Source organism: Hylobates moloch, unplaced genomic scaffold (genome assembly GCF_009828535.3).
Source record: "Hylobates moloch isolate HMO894 unplaced genomic scaffold, HMol_V3 SCAFFOLD_17, whole genome shotgun sequence".
Lineage (NCBI taxonomy): Eukaryota > Metazoa > Chordata > Mammalia > Primates > Hylobatidae > Hylobates > Hylobates moloch.
This window is the reverse complement of record NW_026652292.1, coordinates 10,045,263-10,057,917: the sequence shown is the minus strand read 5'-3', so window position 1 is coordinate 10,057,917 and position 12,655 is coordinate 10,045,263. Positions and strand designations below refer to the sequence as shown.

At 41.0% G+C, this 12,655-nt stretch overlaps 1 protein-coding gene across 7 annotated transcripts in view; it reads left to right on the top strand.

The window, feature by feature from the left end:
- The window catches only part of CTNND2 (catenin delta 2), a 931,369-nt gene that overhangs the window by 819,556 nt on the left and 99,158 nt on the right, over positions 1–12,655 (top strand). For all 7 annotated transcript variants that reach the window (XM_032135942.2, XM_032135940.2, XM_032135941.2 and 4 more), the window contains one exon: positions 674–824. In XM_032135942.2, coding sequence (XP_031991833.1) covers positions 674–824 — 151 coding nt within the window. The remainder of the gene's footprint in view (positions 1–673; positions 825–12,655) is intronic.

Sequence of the window (12,655 nt, the reverse complement as noted above, 5' to 3'; positions counted from 1 at the left end):
ACCACCAACCCAAAACAAATTTCATGTCCTACTTTATAAAGAAGACATTGAATTATGGCCCTGAACATTATACAGTTGGACCTTAATGTTTTTTAAAAAACATTTTACCATGTGCACTCTTGCTTTGCAATGTCATATTTACATTTATCCATCCCTGCCTATTTCTGACTAGTTGACTCTTTATTGTTCAGCAAACGAGTTACTGACAGCACGTTCAGCAACTCACCTGTGTGCCCCATCTCCAAATTCAAAGCTGTCTTGAGAAATCACTCCCACACAACCCATTCTCATTTTCTACTTTTTCCGGGTTCTTGTTTTATTTCTCTTAATGTCACTGGCCACATCTGCTTGTCCCAAACCTCTGTATCTTGAAGCATCAAGTATACACATCACGCAAATGGCTTTCAACTTCAAGTACTGAAAACAGTGTCACAAAAGAAACCTAGTGTGGTTCACTGATTAACCCTGAAACCTTTGTCCCCAAGTTGAAGGCAAAAAATGCAGTTAAAAAGTTTAAATGCATGTCTAACATATTCAACCCATTCTACAACTAGGTCTTGGTAATTCAACCCTTTTGGCTCCTGTAAGCAGCCGTCTGAAAACGCAAATGTACTATTTGCATGCAGAGTTGTCTTCCTGTTTCTAATGCCCTTCGCCTTCCCTGTTTTTGCAGTGGTCAGTATATATCCGAGCCGCCGTTCGAAAAGAGAAAGGCCTGCCCATCCTCGTGGAGCTGCTCCGAATAGACAATGACCGCGTGGTGTGCGCAGTGGCCACTGCGCTGCGGAACATGGCCTTGGACGTCAGAAATAAGGAGCTCATCGGTATGTTCTCCCTGATTCACAGTGTCTCAGGTGTTAAATGAAAATATTTTCTCTAGGGGTAGGTGTGGTTGAACCCGTATGCACAGCCTATGCTTACACAGAAGCCGTGCATTTATTAGCAGCCTCATTTTTTCTGCTGTCCTTCTAGTTTAAATCCACTGCACTGATTCATCTTTTAGAATTTAGAGGAAAATGTGATGCTTGTTGACATTTCTAATCCTTGCGAATTAAAAAGGACCTCTATGCTCGGCCCTTGATACCGTTGTCTCAATCCTCTGAATCTCTGACAGGCTGTTTGTTTGTTTCCCATGCAGTGAACTGAGGAATTCTGATAGGATTACTTTTCTTCCCCTGTCTATTTTAAATTTATTTTGGATGAGACCATACTAGCCCTTTAATTCTATTCTTTTAAGAAATTATCTCTCTTTAATTTGGTATTCAAGAAACACAGAGGATCTTTTATTAACAAGGCACAAAAGAGGTAATACATTCACCTGTCTATTCAACAAAACTCATGGCCTGCTTTGTTCCAGGCCTGTTCTAGGCCCAGAGATTAAATCAATAAGCAAAACAGAAAGCCCTGCCCTTGTGGAGTTTACATTCAAGAGAAGGAGATGTTCAAGAAGCAAACTAAACAAATGAATCACAAAATGGAGCTGAGTGAAGGGTAATTAGTGAGATTGCAAATTTCTTTTTAATTGAGATTCACATAACATAAAATTGACCACTTTAAAGTCTACCATTTTAGTGGCATTTAGTATATTCATAATGTTGTACAATCACCACCTGTATCAAATTTCAAAACATTTTCATCACCCCAAAGGCTAACACTGTACCCATTAGCAATCACTCTCCATCCCCCTTTTCCAGCCCCTGGCAACCATCAATCTGCTCTCTGTCTATGGATTTTCCTATTCTGGGTATTTGGTATAAATGGAATCATAGAACATATGACCTTTGTGTCTGACTTTTTTCACTTAGCATAAGGATTGTGTTTCTTTAATGGTAAACTAGTAAGTTATAATCATAGACATTCATGGGCCACAAAGTGGTGTTATGATATACAGGTTGAGGGTCCCTAATCCAGAAGTCCAAAATCCTGAAATGCTGCAGAATCCGTAATTTTTTGAGTGCTAACATGATGCTCCAATGAGCATTTCCAATTTTGAATTTGTAAATTAGGGATGCTCAACTGGTATTCTTAACTGGTATGTATTCTGCAAATATTCCCAAATCCGAAAACATCTAAAATCCGAAAACACGTCTGATCCTAAGCATTTTTGGATAAGGGGTCCTCAACCTGAATGCGTACAATGTGAACTGATTAGATCAAGCTGATTAACATATTCATCTCTTCAAATAATTATCTTTTCTTTGGTGAGAACATTTGAAAATTTACTCTTAGCAATTTTGAAATATAAAATAATACATTATTATTAACTGTAGTCACCTTGTTGCATAATAAATCTCAAAAAATGTGTTCTTCTTAAGTGAAACTTTGCACCCTTCCACCAACAAGTCCCCATTCCTCTTACCTTCAGTCTCTCATAACCACCATTCTACCCTCTGCTTCTACAAAGCGTGTGTGTGTGTGTGTGTGTGTGTGTGTGTGTGTGTGTGTGTGTGACAGGGTCTCATGTGTTGCTCAGGCTGGAGTGCAGTGGCATAATCTTGACTTACTGCAACCTCTGCCTCCCAAGTTCAAACAATTGTCCTGCCTCAGCCTCTCGAGTAGGTGGGACTACAGGCACGTGCCACCTTGACCAACTAATTTGTGTATTTTTTAGTAGAGGCGGGGTCTCACCATGTTGGCCAGAATGGTCTCGAACTCCTGACCTCAGATAATCCACCCACTTCAGCCTCCCAAAGTGCTGGAATTACAGGCATGAGCCGTCAGCACCCAGCCTATGCTTCTATAAACTCATTGTTTTAGATTCTACATTTAAGTGAGATCATGTGGTATGTGTACATATGTAAGTGGCTCATTTCACTGATCATAATGTCCTCCAGGTTCATCCATGTTGTTGTAAAGGACAGGATTCCCTTCCTTTCTATGGCTGAGTAGTATTCCTTTGTTTACATATACCATATTTTATTTATTCATTTATCCATTGATGGACACTTAGATTGCTTCTATACATTAACTATTGTGAATAATGCTGCAATGAACATGAGAGCTATAAATGGTTCTGTGACATACTGATACCAGATCCTCTGGATATATACCCAGAAGTGGGATTACTGGATCATACAGTAATTCTGTATTTAGCTTTTTGTAGAACCCATATGCAGTTTTTCTAATCAGTACAGTAATGGCTGTACTTACTAATTTACATTCCCGCTACTAAAGTACAAGGCTTTCTCTTTCTCTGCATCCTCACCAACACTCGTTATCTTTTATCTTTTTAATAATAACTGTTCTGATAGGTGTGAGGTGATAGCTTATTGTGGTTTGAATTTGCATTGCTTAGTGATAGTGAACGTTTCTTCATGTATCTGCTAGGCATTTGTATTTCTTCTTTTAAGTAATGTCCATTCATATCCTTTGCCCATTTTTGAATCAGGTTATTTGTTTTCTTGCTGTTGAATTGTTTGAATTCTTTATATATTTTTGATATTAACACATAATTATATTTTTGGTTACTAATAATATTTTCTCCCAATCTGTAGGTTATCTCTTCATTCCATTATTTTTTTTTTTTCTGTGCAGAAGCTTTTTAGTTTGATGTAATCCCATTTGTCTATCTTTTATTTTGTTGCATGAGCTTTTGGAGTCAAATCCAAAAACATTATTGCCCAGACCAGTGTCGTATAGGTTTTCCCCTATGTTTTCTCCTAGAATTTTTATAGTTTAGGTCTTACGTTTAAGTCTTGAATCCATTTTTAGTTGATTTTTGTATGTAAAAGTCTAGTTTCATTCTTCTATATGTGGATATCCAGTTTAGGGTTGTGATTTTCAATGGGAGGTCAAGATAGGGGTGGTTGGGAAAGTAACACTAGAGACTCAAAGGAGGTGAGACAGGAAGCCATGCAGGTATTTGGAGGGAAAAGAATCCAGGCAAAAGGCCCTGGAGAGGGAACTGGGAGCAGGCCAGTGGGCTCCAGGCCTTCAAGGGACCTTGTGTACCTGGTAGGGTGAGTGGTGGGAGCCAAGGTCAGAGAGGCCTTCTGATGCCTCCCTCTGTAGGTGGGAAGGTGCCAAGGCCAAGGCTGATTGATCTCCTGGAGACAGATGAATCTGCTGAAACCTCTCATAGAATGTCACAGTCCCCACAGGCCATTGTTCTGGCTGGTAGGCATCTGGTGTTAAGGATATCATTTCTGTAGGGTCACTAGTCCAATGACAGCATGAAATCTGGCAGCCTGAATGCAGGGAACAGAAGTCAGTAGGTAGCATCCAGAGGCTCAGCAGAAGGGAGCTGGACCAACCCCCGTGGCAAGGGTGCAGGTGATCTTGGGAACTGGGAGAAATTAGGTGACAATAGGCAAAGAGCTCAAGATTCCATTCCTGGGGCAACTGGAAGACCAAGTGTGGCTCCAAATTGCAGACAAAATGTTTTTACAGTTACATGGTTCTTTTTCCCCTATCCAAATTACAGATAGTGGTATAGTAAGCCTTTTATGACCTGGGAAGCACCACTTTTTCTCCTGCCATTTCACAATAGCCATCATATCCTCCAAGAAAAACCGTAGTATTTGCAGGTCTTCAGCCATTTATTTATTCACTGCAAGGCCAGGCTGCAAATCTGTGTCTAACAGATTCACCGTACTTGTAATACATTATACAGCAGGAAATAAGCTTGCAACTTGCTATTTACCCTTAGTTTGCATTTAATTTAAGGGTTATCTGTGGATTGTGTAGATCTGGTATATCTAAAGTAGGTCATTAGCTCCAGAGGTCAAAGTACTCTTCCCATATACTCTTTTTTTCTGTGTTGCACAGTTGTTTCAGACAGGACAGCACTGGGATTCCCAATAAAATCCTATCCCTTCTCTGAAAAATGGAGAAAAACATCAATAGCTAATCAGTCTACTGCCTGGACACTAACTACTTGGTATTGCGTGTTTGTTTTTTTTTTTTTGGTGGATTAAAATATAACAAAACAGTGAACTGTTGATGGTTTGCCAGCTCTTAGGCATCTCTTCTTTCTCAAAAGTCAGCTGTCTAGTCTTCTCTGAGACAGGAATATTTAGACCGCTATACTGCCCGTGTTCAACTAAACCTTTACTATCAAATGTCACTAGATGGGAAATGAAGCCAGTCATTTAAAAGTAGAAGGGAAAATATCTAAATCACAGGCTTCATGAAATCAATATTTTTTTTTTCTTGACTGAGAATAGCAGAATTTAACAAGAACAACGTTGGATTGTATGTAAGAGAGAGGAAATGCGACTTTTGCTAACTATTTTACTTTAAATATGTACCCAAGTGGTTTTTGTAGGAAAATGCTATACAGAACTTTATACACAGAAGAAAGCTGCAGTGACTTTGAATGAAGAACAATGAAAGGTTAATCTTGGACCTCCTCTCCTCTCTATCACCTCTCACAGAAGGCTAGGGTGACATCATATGGTTTCATGGCATTGAAGATCATCTGTATTCTGGTGACTCCAAACAGGTATCTCCAGCATGAACCTCAGATCCTGTGTCCACCTGTCTGCTCATCCTCTCCACTGGATGTCTTATGAGTGTCTCAAATATAGCGTGTCCACAACCAAGGTCTCTCCCAGACCTGACCCTTCCACAGTATTCCCCCAGAAAATGACCAGTTATTCTTGCAGGGACCCGGGACAGACACCTTGGCATCCTCTTTGACTCATATGCAGTCCACCTCATACCTAATCTATCAACAAATCTGGTTGTCCTTCTGAATTTTCCCAGACTTTAACACTTCCCTTCATCTTCATTGCTTTCTCTCTGGTCCAAAACTCCCATCATCCCTCTCCTGGCTTATTCCTGAGCGCCCCCTTACCTAGTCTCCCTATGCTTCCTTCACCTTAGATGGTGTCCTATCACAGTGGCAACCAGAGTTATCCTGTTGAAACCTTAGTCAGAGCACGTCACTCCTTCACACTTCACAGCAAACCCTACTCATCTCAGTGTAAAATCAAGTCTTTGCAGGGCAAATGTGGAAGCTCCCTATGACCTCTCCAACCCCACCTAGTCCTCTTGAAATTAATAAATTTTCTGCAGCCACTGGTTGACTGTGATTCCTGTATTACATGCTCAGAGATCCTGCCTCAAGGAATTTGAACTTGCTGCTTCCTGGAGTCTCTTCCTCTTGGGGTTCATGCAGCTCAGTCCTCACCTCACTCACGTCTTTCCCAGAGAAGCTTTTCAGGCCACCATACTTAAAATCTTACCCTCAGCTCCTTTCCCTGCTTAATTTTCTCCACAGCCCCAATTACCTTCTAATATATAATGTATTACTTATTCATCTTGTTTTTTTTTTCCATCCTTCCCCACTGTAAGGTAAGCCTGTTAAGAGCAGAGAGTTCTCTTATTTCCTTGCTGGCATATCCCATGTACCTAGAACAATGCCCAATCCATAGTAGTGACTTAATAAATATTTGCCAGAAAAAAAATGACTGAACCAAATATTTCCTGCTTGTCATCATCTTAAAATGACCTCCAAGTCAGCAAAACATTAAGGAAGTTAAATAAAACATTAATTTAAAAAGGGGGGGTTTCTATTAAAAAAGCCAAGAATCAAACAGCCAGTTTGTTTTCTCCATGAATTTACTAGATGCATGCAGACACTCAGGATTTCAGAAAGAATCCCGTTCTTTTCCATCATTGGTTCTGGATTTTCAGTTTAAAATAGAATTCTTCTTAGATCATTCTTTTAGTTAGAGGTTGGGGGAAGCAGGCTACCACAATTGCAACTAAGGGATCGTTCATCTTTCTTAGATTCCATTATCGGGGAAACTCTAAATAGGCTATTGAACAATAATCACCCTATCCCGTGAGATCTAATGAGAATCATACAGAAGCACTAGCAGAATGGAACACGCTTTGCCTCTCCCTTGGCTTTCCATTTGGGTTGTTTCCATACTTATGTGTATGTCTCTGGGAAACAGCAATAAGTATGCTATAGATAGATCTTTGTGTTCTTCCTGCTGGCATGGAATAGTAGCCGAGGTTAATGCACATCCATACATTTCTTTGCAACCTTCAAAAAATGTTAATTATCCTTCTGAGTATGGAAGGTTTAAAAAAGGAATGGTAATAATTAGCACCAGTGAAAAGAGCAAACAATATTGTATTGCTTCAACAGAAAGTTTAGCAAAATGCCACCCATTTCAGCACATGGACAGTTCCTGATGTAGATGGCAGACATTTATTTTAGGCAGATCCCATCCTCTCTGCCAACAAGCAAACTCAAAGAAACCAAACATTTAAAGCATACATGAGCTTGCATTTACTACCTGCCACCACCATTCAAAGCCCACCTTGCAGTGGCCTTTCCTGATAAAGGCTACTCCCTGCACCCAGAGCTGAAGTGGGCAGCACCTATTTGATAAGAAACCTTCTCACTTATTTTAGATTTCCATTGTGTAATTTTACCCTCACATTGTCTCTTACGTTTTTTGTGTTTGCGTATGTCTTTCCCAAATGAAATAATAAGGAGGCATCAGGTGATGTATTTATTTTTATGTCTGACAGTGTCTAGCACTTTGCTATGCTCATAACAAGCACTCGGTATGTAGTTGCTGAATGAATTAACTGGTGGATAAATAACACAGCATATTTATTCAAAGAGCAGATCTGGAGGAGGTTTGGGGAATCCAAATAGAGAGAGGAAGGGGTAGGGGGATGCCTGTGTCTGTCTCTTTCTACGGTGTCCAGAGAACAGAGGAAAGAAATACAGCTTAGATGCTCTCTCAAATCCAGACTCTAATCAAACTCATTCTGCTGCCACTGTGGAAGAGGCTTGAGATTGGAAAGGAAATAGTAATGCTTTCTGAGTGTGATTCAATCACTGCCAAAGGTTCCTGTTGGCGGGGCCACCGCCTCCCTGCAGGTACTGGCGGAGCTCGCAGAGCCCCTCCCCTGGCTGCCCTGGGTGGTGGCGACTTGCCACAGTTTCCAGCAGGCAAGCCAGGGTTGGGATGCTGCCAGCATCCTCCCAGCTCCCTGCACCCTCCTGAGGCTGAAGAGAAGGACCTATCCTCTGTGTCGTGAGCCTGGCCTTTTCCCAGTTTGCCATCATCCTTTGGCCTCATCCTTCTGTGCTTTGCAGGACTGTTTCCCTACATTCTGCTCCCATTTGGATGGCTGCTTCACTACATTGGGGAGGATGTGTAAGAATCTTCCTTTGACTGATGCCCCCATATGTTCCTATTCTATAATCCACTTTTCACGTTGGGCTTTCTTTTCACTTTACCAACTAGCTGAGCTTCTGTCCAGCCAATGCCTTCTCTCCCCATTCCAACCTCAAAAGGAGCACAAGACAGGATCTGACTTTCTCTGGGGTCAGAATAGGGCCATTTCCTAGGGGGAATCTGCTGCTTCTCAAACATAGGCATCCACCAAGAGAAATGGAAGGGAAGGGCACTACACAGCACCCCTCTGTGTAGCGAGCACTACACAACTCATGTTTTCCCATGTGAACGAAATCAGGAACAAAAGAAGGGTAGTTTCTTGCCTGGGAGTTTATTATTTTTTAAGTAGTAAAAATCATTGCTATTCCTTTCCCCACATGGATCTTTGGATCATCCTTTTCATTCATTCTGGGGGTTAAGGAAGTGGGGGGTGGGCAGGGGGAATTAGGGCCATGCTTTCAAGCTTCCTTTACTTGCCACAATGTTTTAAATATTCAAATAAAAGATTTGATCTGCACATTGTAGAGACTGTTTCTGGACAAAGATTCCTGGTGATATTTAAAGGACAACATAAAAATGTTCTGTCTTTGAGTGAAAATAAAGACTGAATAAAGAAAATGGTGATGCCCATAGAATTACAATACTCCTTCCTCCATGCCAGGTCTTTACTTAATGAGAAATGTTTTTTCCTTTGGAGAACTGGAGTGAGGGGTGGAGAACAGGGAAAATCTTCCTTATATCAATACCATCCTGAATGTTCCATATAAAGCTTTATAACGGAATCTGGGAATTCTAAACCTGGAAATACTGCTCTTCATAGAAGCTTTGAGATACAAACCCTTGATGATGACAGCGTGAACTGGGGAATGAACAGATCCCTACAGCTATGTCTCCACTTCCACGACGAATGGTTACAAATGATACTCAGGACATCATTCCTCAAAGTCGGTCTGAATTCCACAGTCTAGGATTGAAACACACCTGAGTCGGTATCCTCTCCGTGCTCAGAGTATCACATTGCGCCCCCATTGTCTGCTGGTGAAACTGAAAAACAGAGGGCTCTAAGAAACATTTAGAGTCCTGTCAGTTAAAATAGATACCCGTGTGTTTTATTATTTTTGCGTCTCATGCTAATGGCTGGCACGTTACAAAACACTCTGGGATATGGGTGCTCCATTCTAGGGAACAGACCTCTTGAGGGTCACTGATCACATGGCACCGTAGGCACCTTCTTTACTTGTGTTCTTGACCCTGACGAATCCCACCTCCATCCAGGGAAAGATACATGGCTATGGAAACTCCAGTGCAGCCCAGGAAGGCAACATGCTGTTTTTAGTACTGGAAATATGGAAGTTCACTTTATTACGTAGATATGAGGAAATTTTAGAGACATATCTTCTCTGCTTTTCAAAATATGTTTCTTCAGACCCAGACAGATGTCATTTTTATTAGAATACTTGCAATTTCAATTAGTATTTTAAAAAGAAACCTTATTTCTTAGGCAAGGTGATTTGTTGGAGCACTCTCTGCTGGTTTGTTTTGATAACTTGATTTCACAAGCCACATTTTAGACAGAGGCAAGCTCTGTACCTTGGCTGGAACTTCAGATTAGGTGCCTGTGTTACAGCTCCCATCTCCTAAACCCCAGAACCTAATTTCATGAATGCTGCCTCCCTTTGCGGTGAAGCCATGGGTTCTTTGTTAATTAACTTGGGACACCTTTTGGGGAATTTTGGCAGCTGGGTCGGGAAGATAAGAATTCCTTAAAAGGGAAGTTATAAATAAATTGAAGAGCCAATCATTATTTTATCAAATAACAATTAATGATTTGTCCCTTGGAAATACTCCATGTGGGGAAAAAGGCAAAACTGAAACATTTCCAGTTGATTCAAATTCAGGACTTCTGCCCAAAGGCTTAGAGACCTCAAAGAAAGAAAGCAAGAGAGGGAGAGCCAACCTAACTTTATTTGCACTGTTTAGGTGTTTATTTTATGCCTGGCCAGACAGTTTCCAAAGAAAAGCTTTAGAGAAGAGGATGCATGAGAAATGAAATGGCTCTCCTCAAATACCACAACCAAATCTTGAGTATATAAAAATAGAAAATAGACGTTTGCAGGATAATGTTTTTACATTGTATTCCCTTCTATGTGTGGACTGCTGTCTTCTCTCCTTGTTAAGAACAAAAGTCTCAATCAGGTGGAAAGAAATTATTTTTACTCTTGAATAAAAAGTAATGGATTAGAAACGAGTTGAAAAGTTTAAAGATGAATTCTCTTTAAACCATCCTGGCTGATGTTTGATTATATTTATTATACTGGATCTCAAAAAATTACAGAGCAGGCAAGGACAGCTGTAATTCGGTTTCAGCTAAAAGGAAGGCTCCAGACTGGTACCATCAATCAGATGGGCCAGTGGTGCTGCCCTTGGGGGCACATAAGGCAGTTAGAAGAGAAGGAGGCAGACAGCAAGGAGGGGACAGCCAGCATAGCAGGAAGGGCACCGCAAGCCCCCCGGGCATATACCAGGGGACCAGGAAGGAGACAGAAGCCTGGAGATGCCGCCCCCGCCAGTGTCCCAGTGTCTTGGCAGCCTGAGGCCGGATGTGGGATGCTGGTCTGTGACCTGGCAAGAGCAGCAAGCACAGATTCTGCTCCTAAACCGATTGCCTGAAGAAGAAAAAAGCTCATGTTGTTCATCCTGCCAGACTCCAGTCAAAGGGACATTGAGTGAGAGAATCAAGCAATTCCCAGCAGCTCCTCATGAAAATGTCCTGAAAGTTCATTCAAGAAAATTAGTTGATATGTTGTATCTTTGTTCTCGTTGGTTTCAAAGAACATCTTTATTTCTGCCTTCATTTCATTATGTACCCAATAGTCATTCAGGAGCAAAAAAAAATAAAAAAAAAAGACCAGTAAAACAAAATAGAAGACCCAGAAACAGAAAAAAAAAAAAAAAAAAAAAAAGAAAATTAGTTGAAATTTGGACATTGTTTCTCTCATAACCAGAAAGTTCGTAACAATATATTGTCCATTTGGGAAACTTGGTTTTTTTAAGTTAAAACAAAATTTTCCTATTCAATTTCTTGTATTATAATGTACTTAAGCAATGTCAGGTAAAATGAATGGATTTGAAGCATAGAGTGGCTTATTTCCTAAGCATATAATAGCCTTCAGTACCAAAGTGAGTGTATCTTTCTTATCATTTGATGTAGGCAACTGAACTTCAGGCAGTATAGCCTGGGCTGATACACATATATGTTAATGTGCAGTGTGTTACTTTTAATTAAGACTCACTAATATTGCAACATTAACATTAGAGGTTATTCAATGCTCAAGAGAGATCAAATGATACAAATCCCTGTGGTCCTCACCTTGAGACTCGGACAGTTTAATTTATTGGTCAGAAAGGAAAGTTATAGTGATGAAATGGAAACTGGTGGTATTACATTTTAATTGACTATTAACTCCACAGACTAATACCCCCAGTGTCAATGGGAGTGCCTTATTCCTCTTAAAAATGTTAGAAACTCAGTAGGCTTAATTTTCAAGTCACCATCTCCTTTCTTCCTCAGATCCGAACACAAACCCCAGTTTTTACTTGGCCTTCTTTTCCCAGTGATAGAAATGAACAGAAACTTTTATTGTTTTCTTCCTTTTCTTTATCCCAAGTGAGTAAACCAAGTATGATATCTTATTGATACTTTTCCAAGGAGTTTCTTGAGTTCTCTTTACTACCCCTCTGCATTTTACTTTTCAGTTTCAGCCCATAGCCTGACAAGCCCAGGACACACACATGGCACCCTGTGGGGGTTCCTGCCCTCCGTCCCTTCTTACCCAGTCTGCACTCCCCGCCCCCACATCACTGCTGCCACGCTTACCTTTGCAAGGTACTGCAGTTACAGACTAGTCAGTGTTTCCTGATGTGAGTGACACAAAATGAACTCTGCTGCCTCATTTCTTTTTTTTTTCGTTTTTTGAAAAAAATTTTTTGAGACAGGGTCTCACTCTGTCACTCAGGCTCTGTCACTCAGGAGTGCAGTGGTACAATCTCAGCTCACTACAACCTCAGCCTCCGGGGTTCAAACGATTCTCATGCCTCAGCCACCTGGGTATCTGGGATTACAGGTGCACACGCCACCATGCCCGGCCAATTTTTGTATTCATAGTAGAGACAAGGTGTTGCCATGCTGGCCAGACTGGTCTTGAACTCCTGGCCTTAAGCCATCTGCCCGCCTCAATCTCCCAAAGTTCTGGGATTACAGGCATGAGCCACTGTGCCCAGCCCTGATTTTTTTCTTAATAAAAATGTTTATTGAGGCCCCCAAGAGCCTTTGTGCTTCTTAGTGCAGTAGATATGTCTCTCTTCCAAACTTGCCAGAACCTTCCAGCAGCATTTGGCATATTCACGTATCTTGGTTCCTAAGATAAAACTTTCCTAGTGTTCTTCCTACTCTTTTCCTTCTCCGTTTTTCTGCCCTCTTTGGCCTTTTCTTCTCCACTTTACGT